The sequence below is a fragment of the Chrysemys picta genome, chromosome 3, assembly GCF_011386835.1.
Source record: "Chrysemys picta bellii isolate R12L10 chromosome 3, ASM1138683v2, whole genome shotgun sequence".
Lineage (NCBI taxonomy): Eukaryota > Metazoa > Chordata > Testudines > Emydidae > Chrysemys > Chrysemys picta.
The window spans coordinates 53,248,200-53,269,813 of NC_088793.1; the positions used below are offsets into that span (position 1 = coordinate 53,248,200).

Below are 21,614 nucleotides of genomic sequence, written 5' to 3' on the forward strand. Positions count from 1 at the left end.
ACAGTTTCACATCCCATAGTTTGAGTATTTAATAAGATCACATAGATATTAATAGTTTATCATAAACAAAAATATACTTCATTCATATATGAATGTCAAGAAAAATATAATCAGTTCATTTTATAGATACAACTATATATGTGTGTGTGTCTGCACACATCTATTTTAGTCTAATGGAAATTTTCACTAACTTTAATAGAAGTTATATGCTTAAAATTAATGCAAGATGTTCCAACCACAAGATTTTTCTCAGCTATAAACATTCAGAAAAGATATAGAACTTTAATATCCATTATTCTTTATGAATCATTCCTGAAAGAAAAGCCTTGAGGTCAAAAACTTGTATCAAGCCATTTTCTATTGTCAGCATGACATTCAATGTTAACCTTTCATTCAGTGAGCAACTTACATACTTCCACAATTAATGAACCTCTTTTTGTTCAGCAATCTATGGTAAGCCTTACCAGATGAGTAAAATATATATTAATACTTCTGAGCACTATATACACCCTTTGAAACTCAGAGATTCAATGCACATATTCACAATAAAGAGGATAATATTACTGTTACTGTGACATTGAAACCAAGATGTTTGCCATTTATATAAGTGGAGGCATTGACTTCAAAGCCCTGGGTAAATTTCAACTAAAGTAATTACATTCTGCATAGTAAAATTTCGACTGCAGTTTTAAGCACTTAGCATATGCCTCAATCCCTATCCTAAACCATGCAGAGATGTTTTGCACTGTTCCATTGATGCTATGTTCCATCCTACAGAATCTTGTATTTCAGGACCTAGGTTGTGACTTTTAAGTCACATCCCAGAACATAAAAACATAAGAATAGCCATACAGGGTTAGACCAAAGGTTCATCCAGCCCAGTATCCTGTCTTCCAACAGTGGCTAATGCCAAGTGTTGCAGAAGTAATGAATAGAACAGGTAATCATCAAGTAATCAATTCCCTGTCACCCATTTCCAGCTTCTGGCAAAAACAAAACAAAACATCAGTGCCTACTGTAGAGCTGTTGATTGTGCATGAGGATTGGGGCTCAGTCTGCTCTATCCATTAGATTATTCCCCTGAGGTACCAGCCCTTTTCACACACTGGTGTGGAGGGAGACCAAGGCTATTCCTAATTCTCTCCACCCTCTTTCGAGTCCTACTCCTTGGCATGGGAAGAAGCAAGAGTAAGCAGCTCCTGTATGCCACAGACTTCTATGGGGGCAGTTCTCTTGTGTGTTGGTAGGCAGGGACCACACACAGTCTGGCCCCAACTTTTGTACAATTAACAATTTTCAGTTATTTCTGTTTGTCTGCTTTGTCTATTTCGTCTGTCAGTTCTTCACAGCAAGGACCATGTCTATGCCTATGTTTGTACCGCACCAAACACAATGTGCCTGTAATCCTCAGTGGAGACTCTAAGCATTAATGTAGTACAAATAACACATATTTATTGTAATAAAGTAATAGCAGTCAAAATGACCAATTTAGGATAAATCTCAACCTACTTCACGGAAATGTTATGAGGCATAATTTGTTAAAGCTTTAAAAGTGCTTTACAATCTTTAGCTGGAAGGGTCTATAAATTATTGTTTTGCAAAATATGTATTTAAATTTACCATACAGTTGCAATTTTCTTTATGATTCAACAGAATGCCTAATATCCGCTACTGACAATTAGAAATTATTTGTAAACCATCTGAAATCCTACCTTTTTCACAAACACACAATGGATTTCCATCAACCTGTGCTAAGCAGGTTGAGTTGTTTATACATGGATTGTAGGGTCGGTCACAGGGATTGTAGTGCTGCTGGCAAAAGTCACCAGTATAAAATGGTGGACAAATACATATAAACTGCCCCTGGATAGCAGATTCCTGGCAGGTGGCTCCATTTAAGCACGGGTAAGAATCACATTCATTTATATCTTCAGTGCATTGTGGCCCTGTCCAGCCTGCTGTACATGTACATCTGGAAAAGAGGGGTTTGGGTGGGGGTAGAAACAGTTGTTTAGCTCCATCAATTCATACCACTTTTATTCAGAACAATTAGTAACCCCAGTAATAATGGCAAAACAAACTGAAGATAATAAAAACATGTTTTATGGTTACAAAGAAGTGTATATAAAGAACAACTAACATATAACCCAGTCCCCAATTCTCTCTCTCATTGTAGAGACAATGTGGGTGAGGTAATATATTTTATTAGACCAATTTCTCTTGTGAAAAAGACAAGCTTTCAAGCTACACAGAACTCTCCTTTAGGAAGAAGAGCTCTGTGTAGCTTGGAAGCTTGTCTCTTTACCAACAGAATCTGGTCCAATAGAAGATATTACCTCACCCTCCTTGTCTCTCTACTATCCTGGGACCAACATTACAACAACACTGAAAATATCTCTCATTGTAGTCATTCTGTCTCTGCTGCGGAAAAAAGTAAGTCAATCATTGGTCATTGAGATTTATTATATAAAACTATTCCCCTTCAATCAAAATTTAGTATTTGTTCCACACACCTTGCCTGCTAAGTATAACCTGTAACAGATCCACATCCCCAGGATTCGTGGGACATTAGATTTTTTAGGACTTCCATGAACGTTTCCGATTTAATTTTTTTAATTGTTATCCTTACAGTGTGCCAGATGTGAGAGGTTAGCTATCTGCCAATCACTGAAAACCATTCCTCAAAGGAGGGAATTTTCAGTTGTTTTGGTGTATGTGTTATGAATATCCTTCCAACTGTCAGCATAGCTGCCAATAGTTCATCATGTCCAGGGACACTGAAGAGATGTGAAAGGGCACCATGAACAGAATGTTTTAGCTCAAGCAGGATTAACTTTTAGTATCTGTTCAATAAAAGCATGAATTTATTTCCAGTAATCCTGAAATTTCTCATGGATCCATAAGGTGTAGAATAATGTACCTTTATGTGAGCTCTCTCCCTCCAGCAAATATCTAATATGGGGAGTACAGAGATTTGAGATGGAATGGAGTGTAAAATAGTTGAGTATCAAATGTATACTGAACTTCCACTAGGGAGAGAAGAGAATTTTAATTTAATTTATTTACAGTGAAGCATATTTTGATCTCAATCACCATATATGAATTATGTTTCTAATCTCCTTTTCCACTATGCAATACATTTTAGTTTAACATGGAAGATAATATTCTTAATGGAGTGATAAATGCCCTATTATATGTGATAATGTGAAATAGTCAATAAAATGACCCTGATTCTCTAGCGTCTTTAATTTTGTGTAGTCATTTACACCTGTGTGAAATACTAGCAAATCACAACAGGAGTTTTACACCTACTTTTCTTAGGAATAACAGAACAAAGGTTCACTGAAGTAAATGGAATTACACTGTAGAACTGATGTGATCAGAGTTAGGCCCTGAGTCTGTAAGGTGCAATGCCTATTGAAGTTCATATGAATCTTTCTCCTGATTTCAGTGGGCACTGGATTGGACCCTCAGTGTTCTAGAGATTTTGGGGTGAAAATGAATTCTCCCTCTGACAGAGAAAATTGGAAATCAATGAATAGCCTTTTCATGAGCCATTGTATGGCAGATATTCTCTGAGACCTTGATAGGTTCTTGCACACCCTCTTCTCACTCATGGACAACTGATATACTTTTGCTTTTCTACAATATCCCATGATAATGGCTTGGCTTCTTCTGGAAGTAAATTAGTGAGCCCTGGTGGATTTAGCTTCTTTTTAAATGTGACATTTAGAGATTTAAATTTTGGGAAAGTCTGCTTTTAATGGAAAAATGAAACATTTGAAACATTCATGACTTGTAAATCAAACACTATGAAGCTTTTCAGAGCATGAAGAGTCCACTTCAAAGGTCTACATTAAGAATTATGGAATGGCCACAGCAATTTTTCCATTTGTGCCTATTTAGAGAAACAACACAATGAAGAAAACTTGTTGCTAACCCACAGCAAGTATATTTTTTCATTTATTTGAAAGGCTATTTAAGTATCAGACTCAAAACAGTCCCTATGTTTTGTTTTATTGCTGAACTTCATGCATAGACATAGCCTTAACTATTTTTAAATTATATACACTTATTTTAATTCATAATCACAGAAAAAATGAATCAGTTTTGAGTGAAACTGTCTTCCACCACCAAAATAAATAAAATAAAATAAAAATAAATTTACTTTATATTCCAAGCTTTTAGGAAAATCATATGAATGGATTCCATTATTTCCCCATACATTGTACCTGGAAGCACATTAACTCTTAATAGCAAAACACGTCTCAATTTAAATAAATAAATAAAATTATAAAGGTGCAAAAATAAAGCGATTTCATATCAAAGCAGCTGACATAAATTAGACTGCCATTTTTATTCACAACTTTTTAAGGACTACTTAAAACATACAGGTGAAAAGAGCTTTGCAATAATCACTGTTTGCAATCAAAAAAATAGGAAAGGCTTCCTAGGAGATAGTGTACATGGTGTACATTGTAGGGAAGGTTTGTTAAATAAGGCATAAACAAAGAGACTGTCTATTGTATTAATGTGTGCATGTAACTCTATGCATTCTGAATGTGATTATGAGAATCTTGCTGTTATTGTTAGCAAATGAACAAGTGATACAATAGAAATGGAAAAAAAAGTTCAAAATACAAAATGTCAAGTAGGAGGATACAACAGACATAGAAGTAAAAAAAATACTAAAGTGTCAGACTCAGAAAAGGCTTATGTAGACATCACATATGTTTTAGCCACTCAAGTGCCCTCAGGGTCAGCAGTATGGAGTCTGGACAGTCCTCCTGATAGACCAGCATGAGAAGAGCAGCCATTCAGGTAGGAGTGTGAGGTCCTCCACCACACCACAGCTACACAAGTTCCCAGGTCCACAAATTATGGTCATTTGTTTCACGTGTCACCACCCCACATCTGAAATGGTCAAGATTGCACCAGAGATAGAGTGGCAGTTTAAAGCCAGGCAATCTCTCTTTAAGCTGAATGATGCAGAAGGAGTTTCTTGCAGAAGGAGCAGCTCATTCCCATTTTGCTCGCTACAACATGACAGCATGTGAAGCACCTCCCATCTATCTTTGAAAACTGGCAAATCCCCTGGATTTTGACAAGAAGGTTCTTTGTTGCAATATAATGCCTGAGGTTAGCAGGCAGGATACACTGCTGTACAGCCAAAATGCTTCTGAAATAAATGTAGTCAAACTTTACTAATTCTGGGTCATTGAGAACGAAAATGATGCTTAAAATTGTTGATTGGCTCTAGTTTTCAAGATATGCTATTGGGTCAGTATATACGACCCTTGACTTGGGAATGGTGGAGGATAAGTGAGTTATAAAAGGGAAGGGATCTCAATTTAAACCAGAAATGACTAAAATACATCTTTGACTGGCGCTATGAATAAATCTATGACTGGATTTAGACAGTACTTGCTTTTTAGGCAAAACAATGAATGATGCAATCTGAAGCTGGTATTGCGTCATACATGATATGAATTGCATCATGTTATTCCTAGAAGTCATGGATGATGCAATCATAACGAAGCTCACATCACTCTGCTGAACAAATTGCCCTATATCAGCTCTAGAAGTCATACAGTGTCGTGCTCTCTTATTTGTCAGTGTTTGATTTTGCAAAGGGACACATTTCTGTTTAGCCAAAGTGAGGAGAGATGCCTCGTACTTGTGTGAACAGTGCAGATAACTTCTGCTATGTTTGTGGTGAAGTGACTTTTGCATCACAAAAGCGCAGTATAACCACTATGGTTAAGAAAGCCTATCACCTTTATTTTGGCTGCAAAATTGGAGATCAGGACAAGAGGTGGGTCCCACACATATGCTGCAACACTTGTGCAACAAATCTTCACCAGTGGTTGAACAGGAAAAGGAAATCTATGCCTTTTGCAGTGCCAATGATTTGGAGAAAGCCAACAGATCATACCAGCAATTGTTACTTCTGCATGGTGCCTCCAGTTGGGAAAGGTGTGTCAAAGAAGAAAAAGTGGACTGTGCGTTATCCAAACATTCCATCAGCTATACGCCCAGTACCCCACAGAGAAGGACTGCCGGTTCCTGATGCACCAGAATCATTCTCACTTGAGTCAGACGAGGAAGAGGAAGAGGATGAAACTTCTGGTCCTGAACCATCAATGTCACAGGACCCACATTTTCTCCCATCCTCCTCCTCTGATACCTCATAACACAAGGTGAACTGAATGACCTTGTCAGGGATTTGGAACTACCCAAGAGTAAGGCAGAGCTGTTGGGCTCCAGACTACAGCAGTGGAATCTCCTGGCAGGTCATGTTAGGGTTTCCATGTTCCATGACCGTCAAAAGGATCTTGTCCCATTCTTCTTCATGGAAGGTGATCTTGTAGCCTGCAACAACATTGATGGTGTGATGGCAGCCCTCAACATCGTTCACGATCCAGATGAATGGATTGATTCATCGAAGACGAGTCTTAAAGCTGTTTTACTGCATAATGGCAATGTTTTGCCATCAATTCCAGTTGGTCATGCAGTCCATATGAAGGAAACCTATGATAACATGAAACAACTGTTGAGGTGCATAAACTATGACCAACATCAGTGGCAGCTTTGTGGCGATTTGAAGGTTGTTGCTCTCTTGCTTGGTCTGCAGACTGGATACACAAAGTACTGCTGTTTTCTCTGCGAATGGGATAGTCGTGCAAGAGATTTCCACTACATCAAGAAAGATTGGCCACTCCGACAGTCATTGGAGCGTGGGAGGAAAAGTGCTCAGCATCCACCACTTGTTGAATCAAGGAAGATTTTGTTACCACCCTTACACATCAAGCTGGGTCTGATGAAGAACTTTGTCAAAGCCATTGACAAAACACAAGCAGCTTTCAAGTACCTCCGTGGAAAATTTCCAAGGTTAAGTGAAGCTAAGATAAAGGAAGGTGTCTTTGTTGGTCCTCAGATTCAGACTGATTAGTAGAGAATGAGCCCAAGCTGTGCAGTGTTTGTTCATTAGCTCCCTAAGCTCAACCCACAGTCTTATGTAAGAGGAAATTGCTACTCCTAATCTTCTGAGCTATCTTGGAGAGGTGGTCCTTATAGGTAAGTGTGCAAACTATAGTTACTTCCAAATATACTGGTTTGGGACATGTGCCAGTAATTCTCCATTCAAGAAGATGTTAAGTTCTCGTGAAGCATTAGCATGATTGAGACGAAAGCATGCCAGTGTTGTCTGATACACTGGGCTTAAGTCTCCACTTCTTGCATTAGTCATTGATGGCTGCCATATTTTGGTTCAGGTTGTCCTCAATCATTCTGAAATCTCTGCATCTTGAAGCTAGACAGATGTCATCTATGTACTTGAATGGCCTTGAGATTGTTGGAGGCAGATCATTAGTAAATATGTTGAAAAAAATGGGGCAAGAACAGACACCTGTGGGAGTCCATTTGCTTGGATCCTCCATATGCTCAGTTAATTTCTGAGCATTGCTTGGAATTGTCTGTTTCAAAGCATCATTTCTGTAGCCATAACCAACTATAGAGATAACATCTGTGACATCTTGACCAGGAGGCCAGTGTGCCAGACAGTATCATATGCTGTTGCAATGTCAACAAACACAGCCCGTGTCTTTTTCTTCTATTGAGAACCATTTTCTATACAGGTGGTAAGAGCAAGAACTATGTCACATGTGCTCCTATTAGGGCTGAAATCTGCCTGGTCATCAGTCAAGGGACTGCTCTACTACGGGCATATATCTTTGCAGAATTAGTTGCTCCAAAAGTTTGTCAGCACAATTTACAAGTGATATCTTATGGTAGCTAGATAGAAGGGAATGATCTTTTCCTGGGTTTGGTATAGCTATCATCCTTATTCTTAGGGATCTTATTCTCTTGGATGATATACAAAAGGAAAATTGAGAGCCACTTCATGCTCTTCTTACCAAGATAAAAATCACATTACTGGAGAAATCTTGTCAAAGCCATATATTTTTCCAGTTTTCTTGCAGCTCTTTGCTGTATCCACTTCCTCAATGAAGAAAGGCTGGAAGATATCTTTCTCACTGAGAGATAGGACCAGTCTGTATTAGTACATTCCTTCTTTACTGACTTCTCAAAGGATTCAACCCTGTTGACTTTTGCAATATTAGATTTGTGATGATACTGTTCAGGGACACTTCACACTGACATATGGGTGATGTTTTCTGTGCTGCTCTAAGCTTCATTATGAGTGACCAGGCTTTCCTGCTAGATCTTGTCATGTCCATATTTGAGGTACAATGTTCCCTGAAATGAGCATTGTGGCGGTCAATGCAGTGGTTTGCTCCCTCTGGGTCACCAGACTCTTCACCCTGCTTCCAAAGTTCTGCATATTCCTCATCTAAGAAGAATATGTAAATCTTTTGGTAGCCATGTGGGATGGATTTAGTGACTATTTTGAAAGGTGATTTTGAGAAGTGAATGTAAGCATTTTCTATAGAAGTATTATGTGGAACACACATTACACACTCATCGGTCAACTCTGAATATTTTCCACAGTCTGCTTCTCTATAATTCCACCACAATCTAGGGACAGTGATTATTGCTCTTATCCGAGTAAGAATGGGGCAGTGCTTGCTGTGTATGGAGAACTTCCGAAGAAGTTGATAATGATTGGCTCCTTGATAAGGTGACCCAACTGAGGTCAGGAAATTAGCTGTGGTCCACTGTCAGAGAAAATGGTGAGTTGCTGCTTAGGGTCATGCAAGAGACATTGATCATTTACAGAAGCCCAATCCATATTTTTTTCAGATTTCTCTGCAGCCCTATAAGGTGTGGTGGCCACTGAAGCCCCCAGCATAGATGGTTGAAGTGTTGCTAGAGGTGGAATGTTCCAGTCTTCATTTATAAACATTCACAACTTTAAACTTACTGACTCTTCTGTTGCCACAGTGGGGTGAAATACTTGGTAGGGCCTCTGCATCATCAATAACAGATTTTACACAAATGGCTCTGTTAGTACAATCTTCATGGAAAATATGGCAATATCAGTCAATTGGCAAGGAAAAAAAATCTACATGTGTTTCCTGGAGACATATAAGCCTCTTGTTGTAGTTAACATTGACAACAGTGGCATAATAAGAAGACAGTTGATCAACAACAATGTTCAACATCTATTGAATGCAAGCTTTAGACCAGTCAGCCGCCCCAAAAAAAAATATTCCAGGCATTATTAGGATGCAGAAAATTCACCATCACATATTTGGAATTACTGTGTGAGAGAGAAAGAGATACAGAGAGAAAGTGTGTGTTGCGGGGGAGATGAACTAGGTGGCATTTCAGAATACTTTAAGACAAAGTAAGTGGTGAATGATAGAGTAAATGTTACATTATTCCTTCCTTCCTCCACCCTCTTTGTGAATGCTTTCCTGTTGAGTTGACATTGACTGGTGGAAGAGGACAATATTGTGGACCAGCATTTACCTTCCTGCAGCAGGGGCATGGCTACCATACCCCCACCTCTCCCATGAGAGACCTCTCCCACTACTGTGAGCTGATCTTGCTTGTAAGCATTGGCGTGTACTTTATTTAGAATGGCGTCACTCCCTCCACCAATACATATTGGTACATGCATTGCTTTCCAGCTTCCTGGCCCCTTTTCCCACTGGGGAGAGGTTAAGGTATCTGTGCTCAGAGAATTCCCCTTGTCAGGATCTCCTCGCCTTTTCTCATTCACCTTCTCTCCCCCCCTTTCCTTCTCAAGTGCTTCCTTCTTGTGCTCTTTTTAAACCACTTGCCTGTTAATGGGCTCATTGGCATTAACTTTCTAACACCTAGTCTGGCCTTGTCAGGCCTGATCATTAGGCCTTCTCTGAGGTAACTTACTTGGTGCTAATAGTGACCAGAGTGTTGGCTCAAGCTCTCTCTCTTGTCATTCTGTAACATACTTCCCTCCTTTCTAATGAAAGGGCATTTCTTCCCTCTTGCTTGCTCTCTCTCATTTACTGGGGGTTGTATTAGGGCAATGCCTCTCCTCACCCTCAGGGTGGTCATCTTGGATGCTCCTACAGAGTCTGTCCATTCTCCACTCGTAAAAATCACATTCTGTGGATGGAGGTCACCCCCATAGTTCTGTCTATCACAGATCCTCACACCAAGGGCAGCCTGTTGAGTTATTCTTCCTGTGTCTGCTCTCTCTGTTTGGTGTTGGGGGGTTGCTCTTGCCCTTTTGCCTTCTGAATATCCTGCATCTCTGTTTTGCCCAGCCCTCCAAAGCATTCCAGGGATGTCTCTTCCCAACATTCTAGAGGTAAGAGCTCAACTAACAATTGAACCTTCAGGAATGAGCTTGTGTTACTTCCAAGTAACTGTATCTTTCTTTTCTTCCTCCTTGCTCTTGGTACCTTGTGGGGACTTCTCTGTCATCTCTTTCTCTATGGCTTGTAATTTCATATTTAGGTTTCTCCAGCCCTTCTGCAGCCTTTTTCTTTCCTAATGGAACGAGCTAACAACCCATGCCCAGTACAAGGGGGTGGGACAGTCCCTCCACTATCCTTATGCATTTCCACCTAAACTCCCCTTTGACTTCCCGGGGACCTCTGCCACAGTGCAGAATTTCTTGTTCCTATGTACACTTTCAGTTTTGACCATAGTTCCAGGAAGTATCCAGTGGGGCTTCACTAGCTCCCACCTGATTAACAAACAGGCTGAACCAGTGTCCATTCGATCCCTCTTGTACCTCCTCCTTACCACTACCGAGATGGTAAGAGCTTTCTTTCTTTTTCTTTTTTTGTCTGGAAGTCCCAGCGTAGCCACACTATTCTGAAAACTGCACTTCCTGCATGGACAGTCTCTCTTTATGTGTCCTTCATGGACAGACTGGAAACACACTATGGCTCAAGTCCACTTCCCCACCCCAGTTCCTTTGGGCTCCTCCATCTTGCTCTAAATGCTCCTCTGAATGTCCTTTCCATCTGGAGAGTCCCTGGTCTTTTCCCCCAGATCTAGTCCCTTAAACTGTCTGGCTGTCGCCAATGTGTAGCCCAGTCTGTCGGTTTCTGATCAAATACATGGGGATCTCACAGCTTTAAATTTCTGGTGGTACTTCCTATGGACAGGCTCATCCAGTCATGGCTGGCCGTGTTACCAGATCATAGTCTCTCACCTGCTCATCAAGATCCATATGAACAGCCTGTGCTTCCTTGGTTAAATGCAGTGCCAGCCAAAGGGCCCACATTGTCTTTGTCCCAAACAGCTCCTGCTGACACTCTCTTTAAAGTGATGAAAATACATCAGGGTAATTTCCAGGTTTCATCTTACTGTCTATCCCCTGTACCTGATTTCCACCACAGCATTCACCAAACTGCAGCAGTTGATGTTGTACCTGGGCTTGCTCCCTTATAAATTCTTGCAGGCTCTTTTGCTGCTCTGCCCACCAATCAAGCAAGGACTGTTTCTTTGCACGGTGGGATTGTTGGAAGGTCTGGTAAGATCTTCTGTATTTCTTCTTGTAGCTCCATCAGTCATTGCAGTGTTTCCTCCATTGCCTGGACTACGAAATAGCTATAGTAGCTCCTCAGTCATGTTCTCCATTCACATGGATGCAGACAAGATCCCAGATGTGACGGTGTGCGGCTAATGTACTCCCACAAACACAGATCGCTCAGGGACCTTCTTGCTTGCAAACATGGTATGTACTTTATTTACAGTGTGTCAATCCCTCCATCAATACATATCAGTATATCCACACCTTTGCTGTGTTTTCCAGCTTTCCAGCCCCTTCTCCCATGGGAAGGGTGTGTGAGGTGTCTACTCAGAGAGCTTCCCTTCTCAGGTTCTCCTTGCCTTCTCTCATTTGCCTTTTCTCTGTCTGCCACTTCCTTCTCAAGCACTTCCCTTCCTGTGCTCTTTATATACACCATGTACCTGTTAATGTACTAATTAGTTCATTAACTTCCTAACCCCAGTTTTGCCTGGTAATCAGGTGAATCCTCACCATTGTGCAACTCAGGGGGAACCTAATTTGTTCTAACAGTGACCAGAGTATTGGCTCAAGCTCCTTCATTCAGCACTCTGTCACACATCCATATGACCCTTGTGCCTCCATTTTCATGATGTAAACACCCTTCTAAACTCATTTACAATGTGCAGAGAGGAGCAGAGTGTCTTGAAGATTTAAACAAGGATTACATTTTGGGAGGCCAATTCTATTTCCACTGTACCAATGGAACCACTGCCTTCAACAGGAGCAGCATTTTCCACATTTTGCCTGCCTAGAAACTATCCAGTGGATTGGATAGTGCTTGGATATTTGAGTACTTCTCCAAGCTGTGACATTGACTCAAAGTTATTCAATCAGGGAAATGAAATTTGCACAGAGTACAGCAGATATAATGTGGACAGTGTTGCATGACTTGGTAAAATAATTAATAAAGCTTTGCTTGATTAACAGACTTTACTTGTCACACAAAACTACTTTCCAGCATAATTTGTTTTATGCAGCCTTTGAGTTATTTTTTCAGCCAAATATACTTAATTTTCTAAAAGAAAAGAAAATACTTTACCCAGATTCAGTAGATTAATGTGTTGTGGTGTCCTTATTGATTTGAGAACTGTTGATGATACCAACTACATAAATCATGCAAGGATAGTCTGACAAGACATTTCTAATCCAAAGATTTTTTTTTAAACTAACAAATACTGCATCAAATAGAACGAACAATAAAACTGGATAATGATGTTGTATAGGCCACAGATGTGGTTTACCAAACAAGAATTACAAGTGGTCCTATGCCATAGTGTTAATATAAATTAATTATGCATTTTCATTTGGAATTTTGAGAAATTTTCTGATTTTGAATTTTAACACTCCATTTGCTATGTGTCTGTTTTTTCCATGAAATCTGAATTCATATGGGTTTTATTAAAGAGCCTTGAGAAATTCCCAAAGACGTCGGCAATAAGGATTTACTGAGTATGGCCTTATAGTGTACGATCTTTGGGGGGATGGAAGGACAGTTTTAGCTGTAAGATACCATGATAAGTATAACAAGATTGGCATCTATTGGACAAGAATAACTAAGATAACCCTCAAAATAAACTTTGCGCATTAGGAATAAATTGTTCATAAATTAATTTGCCTAATCAAATGTTGAATACTATACAAAATCCCTTTTTATTACCTGTGGCATTATATGTTTGATCCATGCAGATAACCAATTCTCTATTGTAATTTGGAGAAATAGGTTCCTGTTAGATGTTTAGCAAAGAGTTTAATTCTCCTTGTTAGATCTCTAAAGTCATCAGTCCCTCCTAAAAATATTTATCTTTAGATCACTCATGATGGATTTTTACATTGTAGCATTACAAATGATTGGCTTGTCCTATGATTTATGAGCTATTTTGCAGTTGCTGACATTAACGTTTTTCTTTTTTAGGCATCACATAATAAGACTTCACCATCAGATAAATCTCCCAATCAACTATTCTTATCCATATGTTATATCTTATCTATGCCCCATCCATAACTAAAAAGACCCACAAAATAAGAGTCTTTTGCTTTCCTAGGTTTTATTAGGAGATTTGGCCTAAATCCTCAGCTATGGCCATTATGTACTGGGTGCAGCTGAGGTGAGAAGGGACTGAGTCACAAAAATGCACTGCATCTGCCTGGCCCCTGGTAAATTTTAAAGAAGCCTCAGGATTGTTGTAAACTATGTTGGCTGGCTCTGGCCCCAAGGGCACATTATGTCAAATGGGGATCAATGAAGTACAGCAACTGTCAGGCCTAGAGAGGAATAATGTAGGAGCTGGTTCTATGTCAACCAGCAACTCTGTCATGCCAGGAAAACAAGCTTGTTTTTTCATTGCCTTTGCACTGCCAGAAGTGTACAAAGGAGCAACATTGTAGGAGAGAGTCTTCTCTAGATACTCAAGTCTACATTTTATATTATAAATAGCTGTAACAGTCATATCCAACAGTTATTCACTGATTCTGTGTGGCAGAATGTTTGTAACAACATCATCTTTCCATCTGTCCATAAGTTACTATTGTCTGTTCATAATTCTAGAATTTTTTAGTGACTTTCTATTGACTGGAAAAGCCTTTAACAATGAGTGCATCCCAAGTCAACTCAGCTAGTCGCAGTGGGGAAAGTTCTACCCAGGAAGGAGAATGCTAATTCTTGACAAATACTGTAATGAAGCCAGTTAGGACTGACCAAACCAAGCATTTCTGAATAAGCAGTTTTGCTTTCAGTTGTTTGACAGTAGATAAACAGAAGAAATGGGACTGTTTAGCCTTGTGTATTCTGTGCCAAGTTTGCACAAACCATCAATCAAAGTATTTGTCTTTGCCATAGTTACAGGTGTTTCTACAGAACAAAACGTTAAATTCAGAAGCATAAAAAGCCAGCGTCAAGTCTGTTTCTTGCTCGACTTGCCAATGGAAAGAACTGAATATCTGAGTTAAACTCTTAGCTATCTTATGCCCATCATTCACCTGCTTCTTTGTTTGGTAGGATCTTGATGGAAAATGGCATGACATTCAGTGAAGATTAAGTCAGCCTATTAGATTCACTGTGCACATAACAAACAAGGGTTTGTATTCTCCAGTGTACTCAACAAAGCCAACCAGCAGGTTGCAGCGCTGCAGTACTGAGTTATTAATTTCCCCCTCTGCAAGTTAGAGCTGCTGCACTGTCTTAAGCTAGACAAGAGAAGGCTTCTTTTCAATGTATGCACATTTTCTGTGTACTTTAAATGCACTTTGAAACATTAGTGAGAATGAGATACATCTCCGTTTTCATTTTTTGTAAATGTGAACCCCTTTCACAGGCATTAACTATTTGGGTACCCTCCCTATCACACACCAATAGAAACCACAAGACTCCAGAAAAGTAGATTTGCATATATGTCTCAGTCACGCTCCTGTCAGTCCTCACTTACGCCCTCCCTTTTCTCTTTTCCTCACTTAAACCTTGAATTCTCTCCTCTTCTATTCCCTAAATGTCTCAGTCATCCATCTCTTCTTATGTGTCTCTCTGCCCTCTCCCCAGGTTCCCCAGAAACTTTCACCCTTAACAGTCCCCCTCATACCATTCCTCCCCACTAAGATCCCACATATCTCTGACATTGCCTCTGGGCCTCTCAAGCACCCAATCCTCCTTTGCCTCTCCCAGCTCTCCCCTCAAGTGCCCCTCCAGTGTCTGCCTCTCCAGCTCCCCACCTAATGTCCCTCCACAAGTTCCCTTACTCTGTGTTTCCCTCTCACTATTGCACTCAAGGCCCTCTACCTGTTTTTCCCTTCCCATCCCCCCCCCCAGTATTTATCCTCCACATGCCACAGCTTCACTTGCTGAAGATGCCTCCTGGTACCTGTCTCACCTGAAGTTTCTCCCTGTGTCCTTCTTCCCTCACATAAGGGAGCCCTATACCGGTCCCCGAGTGTGAGAGGGGGGAGAAAATGAGAGAAGAAATATAAGCTGCAGCTGGGCAGGTGGCTAGAGTTCCTCCCCAGCCACTCCTTCCTGCCTCACCAGACTGCTGCCTATCTCCCCCCGACACACTCTCAGACCCTTCAGACAGAAGCCAAGGGAGCAAGGACCCAGGCAGGACATGAAAGAGCTGAGCCAGGTAGGGGGGAGTCTCATTGCAGGTCTTCTGGCTTCCCAACTCAGGGACTTTTCAGTTCCTACTGGCAGAAAGTGGCAACTGAGACTCATGCTTCCAAAGCTTGGGAGTTCAAGAAATGTTCAGTAGATGGCATAGTAGGGTGTCTGTAGGGACAGAGGACAGTTTGACTCAGACTGAGCACTGCCCCTTCCCTCCCTGGCCGGACATTGTTGTCCCTCTAAGCTGGGAGGGGAGGAGGAGGAGGACACAATTTGTTTTGCTTGCTCATGATCCCCAGGCAACCTCCCTCGGGATCATGCAGCATGGGATGGAAATGCTGAGTTAGATTATTTAGTTTTTGAATGCAATGATCAAATAGAACTGAATTTTACATTAAGCAAATGGATTCCTAACCAAAACCAAATATATATTGCAGCAGAGATTTGAAATATACCTGCCTATTTCCTCTCCAAACATTTGTAAGGGATTTTTACACACTACCACCAAATATTTAGGGCCTATTGTACCACGCTGCTATAGATGTGTACAGCTGGAGTGGAGGAGCAAGATGCTTCCTTAACCATGTTTTTATACTGCACTCACCAGTACCCTCTCTTGAACCCCCCATAGTGGTCAGGCATGCCCCATGAATGCTGTGGAAGTCACTGTTCCCTCTTACATAGTGGAACACACATTTAAAGGTCCAGTGTGGAGCAGACAAAGTAACATGCTCTCCTTCCTCTGCATTCCTCACACCAGCTAGCTGAGCTGGCCTCACATGAAGTGTTATGCTGCAGTCTATGAAAAAAATGTAGTAACGAGCATCTTTCCATTGCACAATGTGGAGATAAATAAGGAGTGCTCCCAGAGCTCTCCCTGAGTGAGAATGGCTGTACGCTGCCTCCAGTGCAGACCACGAATGAGTCTTTAGATAAAAAGTTACTTAAATAAAGATATAAGAAGAAAGTTTGAAACAGGAATTGATGATGTATTGGATAAAGAGAAGACTGGAGAGAAGAATCCCGACAAGTTCTCAACAATTCCTAAGAACTGAAAAAATTGCAACAGTCTGTGACAGAACACAGTCCAGCAAAGTAATGAATAATAGCAGTTCCCATCTAATGGCAAACATTAAATTACTTGATGATCTCAGTCCATTTAACAATAATACTTAGTCTTCATTTAGCACTTTACATGGTCATAGAACTGTACATACATTAAAAAAGTCTTCAGAGGACTCCTATATGGTAGTTAAGTATTATTATACTCATGTTATGAATGGTGAAGATAAAGCAGCAGTATAAGGTGACTTATGCAAGATCACAAAACAAGGTAGTGGAGAGCCGGGATTAAAATTAAAAGCGATTTCCAATCATACTGCAATTAGTGGCAGGACCTATAAAACCCCAACAAATAAACCTTCCATGACTACAATTGTCACTAATTTGCACCATTGCTTGTAATCTCAGGAAAGAGGTTAAAGATAATATAAACAAGGGCGCCTAAAAGCAAGAAGAAATGTTGACTGTGTTTTATAGCATAAGTTGATAAGTAAGGTGAGAACAATTTTAGAACTAAAGTACCAAAGAAAAAGAATAGAATTAGAGATGTCATCAGCCATTATCAGCTATTAGCAGAAGGGTGGACGATTAGGGAAATTAGGGGAAAATAGGGCAATTAGGAAAAATGAAACTTAGAAGTATTAATTTTAACAAATATACAGCCACATTTGCAAGTGTATAAGAGCATAGGAACAGCCATAATGGGTCAGACCAAAGGTCAATCTAGCCCAGTATCCTGTCTTCCAACAGTGGCCAATGCCAGGTGCTTCAAAGGGAATGAATAGAACAGGTAATCTAATGATTCATTCCCAGCTCATGGCAAACGGAGACTAAGGAAGTCATCCTTGCCCATCCTGGCTAATAGCCATTGATGGATTTATCCGCTACGAATTTATCTAGTTCTTTTTTTGATCCCTGATATTGTCTTGGCCTTCACAACATCTTCTGGCAAAGAGTTCCATGGGATGACTGTGTGTTGTGTGAAGAAATACTTCCTTTAGTTTGTTTTAAACCTGTTGCCTATTAATTTCATTTGGTGACTACTAGTTCTTGTATTATGAAAAGGAATAAATAGCACTTCCTTATTTACTTTCTCCACACCAGTCATGATTTTATAGGCCTTTATTATATTGCCCCTTAGTCACCATTTTTCAAAGCTGAAAAATCCCAGTGTTATTAATCGCTCCTCAAATGGAAGCTGTTTCAGACCCCTAATAATATTTCTTGCCCTTTTCTGAACCTTTTCCAAATCCAATATATCTTTTTTGAAATGGGTGACCACATCTGTGTACAGTATTCAAGATGTGGGCGTACCATGGATCTATATAGAGGCAACGTGATATTTTCCATCTTATTATCTATCCCTTTCTTAACGATTCCCAACATTCTGTTTGGTTTTTTTGACTGCTGCTGCACATTGCGCGGATGTTTTCAGAGAACTATCCACAAGGATTCCAAATCTCTTTCTTGAGTGATAACAGCTAATTTAGACCTCATCGTTTTATATGTATAGTTGGGATTCTGTTTTCCAATGTGCATTACTTTGGATTTAACAAAATTGAAAATATGGCCATGAAGCACTTTTTAAAATGTTACCCCAATTGAGGCTGTGTTAAATAGCTCAGAACCTTTGAGGTCTGGGATTTCCACCCCCCCACCCCCCCAATGCTAGAAGCATGGATTTGGGAAATAAAATGTCCCAAGATAGATATCTTTGGAGAAAAGACCATTTCATTTGAAAGAAAGGCATTCAACAATCTGGATTAAATTACTAGATAATGGCAATAACAGAACAGTTATTTCAACTGCTGCTTATCCCAAGTGCAGTTTGGAAAATCTGCTATTTGTGGACATACACAATCTAGGGACTATTAGATATTTCTTCAAGGCTGTAAAAATCCTAAACTGCTGAGGAAGGACAAAAAAAATCTACAAAATCATGTTCCTATTTATTGTGCAGTAGTTCCACTTCTCCTGTAGTAAAATCCCTTGGAGCAGAACTGATTTAGGACTCAAACTTCATGTGTGTCATAGTGATTTGAAGATGATTTAGGTCCCAGTATTGAATCTTTTCTTTGCACAGTCTTCTTCACACTGATTTTAGTTATCACCTGTCTGCTTGATCCTGTGCTTGAAGAAACTGGCTTGTCAACTTGTAGAATTCTGAAGTTTGTTTCCTGAGTGTCTGATAATACCTTTACAGATTGTTCCAAAAAGTGGAGTTTCAGCCTCATGACATCTGTCTCTTCATGGAGAAGAATAAGCATACCAAGTATCTGCTTAAGCAGAAAATATGCTGACTGTTCTCATTCTTAAGGGGAATAGTCCACCATAAGGTGGAGTGAGCTTGAATCCCACATATTTCAAGTCTGTCATTTTGAGGAAACCTGTACAGGGATCTGTCAGAGTACATTTTGATCCAGATGGTTGAAATCAGGTTGCAATGGTGGAAACAGAAGATCAAAATTGGTTCTGAAGATTTTGAAGATTTCAAAGAAGTATAGAAAAAGCTAAGTAGCAGCAGGTTGGGTACTCATCAGGCTCTGTCTTCTTGCTCTGGGTGGAAAGAGGGAATTGTGGGAGGGTTGTAATTGCCCTATACTTTGTGCCCTTGTATGGAAGCTCAAGGTGGCACAGGGCCTATGAGTGACCCTGAAGGACACTGCTAGTCAGAAAACCTCCAGTCTCACATGAATAAGTGAACATACTTGAAGTATCTCACTATAGGTGTATGTGTCAGTGTGTATCAGCAAATTCATGCAAATGTCTGTTTGTGGATAATCTGCAAATAGAAAAAAAGGGGGCTACATTTATTGGGTAACATTTTCACTGAAGGTAGTTCACCCAAGTCTCAGTAAGAAAACAAATCTAACCTACTAATTTCAGAGATTCACAGTATATGGATATCAAGGTGACTTAGGAGCCTTGATTACATTAAATTTCAAAGGCAACTTTTCCAAAAAGTAACTTACATATGAAGGAGCCTAAGAGTCTTGTGCAGAAAACCTTGGCATCTTCTTAAATTTCATATACTGTGACACTCTGAAATCTGAATATTAGCTTTGTTTTTTTTTTATTAAGCCCTGTGTGTACTAAGTACAGTGAACAATTCAATGACAAAAACTACATTGATACAGAATTAAAGTTGTTTGCTGGTATGTCCATCCCCTTGGAGAATGTTGAGTTGAGCAAAACTCAAACTTCTGAAAAACCAGAAAATGCAAGTTAAGGTTTCCCATGTAACCTTAACCCAGCTCTTTCAGCAATGTCATGATATGCCCCATACATACATATCTTTACTCTGCCAACCTCAAAGTTGCTGAAATGTGCAAGCTGTTTGCCCCCTTTTACAAGCTATTCACTCTCACCCACAGAATTCCATCTATTAAAGGATAAAATGGAAAAAAAGCTGGGGCTGCAGGGTAGTTGGGGTGCACTGGCAGTGCTGGAAGTTGCAGGGGTGGCGTGCAGGGGGTTAGGTTGTACTGGTGCAGCTGGGGGTGCAAAATAATTGGAGTGATTGTCAGAGCTGGGGAGTAGGGGGAGGTTCGGGTACAGAGGCAGATCTGTGGGGTGCACAGGCAGAGCTAGAGGTACAGTAGCTTAGGGTGCACTGGCAGAGCTGGAGGTGGTGCAGTGCATGGAGCACCCAACTTCTCTTACTTCCCTTACCATCCATCCCTATTTACTCCCATCCATTAACCTCTTCCCCTTGCTACAGCCCAAGCCCCTCTCCTCTCTATTCCCCTGCCCCCCAATCTCTCTCTCTCGTCTCAGGAAGCATTCGCATGTCTAATTTTTCCCTCACAAATACTTTGATAACATTCCCCCCAATATGAAATTACCACCCATGACTCGCAAATTGCACAACCGTCAGCCACTCAGTTCAAAACTCCTTTTGTCTTAGGTGGGGGCTTGTCAACAACTTATCTTTAGTTAGGTTAATTGAAGGGTGAGTTCACAACCTTCAAGAGGTCTGTGGTTCATCCAGTCTCTGTTCAACAGTACAAAGCAGCAGGAGGACAACATTTTGGGAGGGCCTGTAACTCCAGAACCACTTAGTCAAATGACACCAAATTTGGATCAGTAATATTACATAGAGCACCATGAGGCACACAAAATGTTAAAGCAACCTGAATAACTGTTTGGTTTTTAGAGCACTTGCAAAATTAGAATAAAAAAAATATGAAATGGCAGGAATGGAAACCCTTTAGCCGTTTCTCTATATTGGCTCATGCACAGTGTAAAAAAAAATATGTACATTTTTCTTAATGATTGTTCTCAGTTTGTATCCCATCAAAGATTTAGTGATGCCATCCAATACTTTGGGTAAAACTCAACATATTGAGAACCTTTTGATCTGCATCACATCAATAGTTTGATCTCTATTTCGGGGTTGGGGGGGAGGGAAGACAAAAATAAAAACCACGTTGTAGATTTTGTTTAAAAAAAAGTTATTTTTTTCTAGGCTCATCTCTCTGGAACCCTGTGCTCAAATGACTCCAGATTTGGTTCCCTAAAGCTTCCCTGCACACTCCTGAGGTACACCAAGTTTTTAAGTATTCCAACTAAGTATGTTGATTTTAGAGAACTTAGAAAGGTCCATATTTAAACAGATGTCCAGAGGCAACTTTAACTATAGTGGAACTGGACAGCCTTCTCCAAGTTGATGAGAATTTAACTATAGATAAGAATCATTTCATATCTGTGGGCCTAGGAAAAATTGTTTAACTGTAAATAAGCATACCTGTTTATTCCTTCTAGCTTCAGGTTTTTCCAGAGTGGTGTTATAACAAAAGTATAGGTTTCCTGAACATGCATAAAAATGAAACGTGCAAAATAATAAACAATTCTTTAAGTGTATATCCGACATTTCCAACTCTACTATTTTACGGAGGCATCTGTTTACAATTGCTTGATTTTTTCTTTGTTTGTTCTGGTATCCTTTTGGTGTAATTTAACCTGTACATTTAAAATGTCTGCCATATG

General features: G+C 40.1%; 1 protein-coding gene across 1 annotated transcript in view; it reads right to left on the bottom strand.

Annotated features, from left to right (window-relative positions):
• The window catches only part of LOC135982590 (protein eyes shut homolog), a 497,350-nt gene that overhangs the window by 276,299 nt on the left and 199,437 nt on the right, over positions 1–21,614 (bottom strand). Inside the window, exon 11 of the mRNA XM_065589961.1 lies at positions 1,713–1,972. Within this exon, the coding sequence (XP_065446033.1) occupies positions 1,713–1,972 (260 nt within the window). The remainder of the gene's footprint in view (positions 1–1,712; positions 1,973–21,614) is intronic.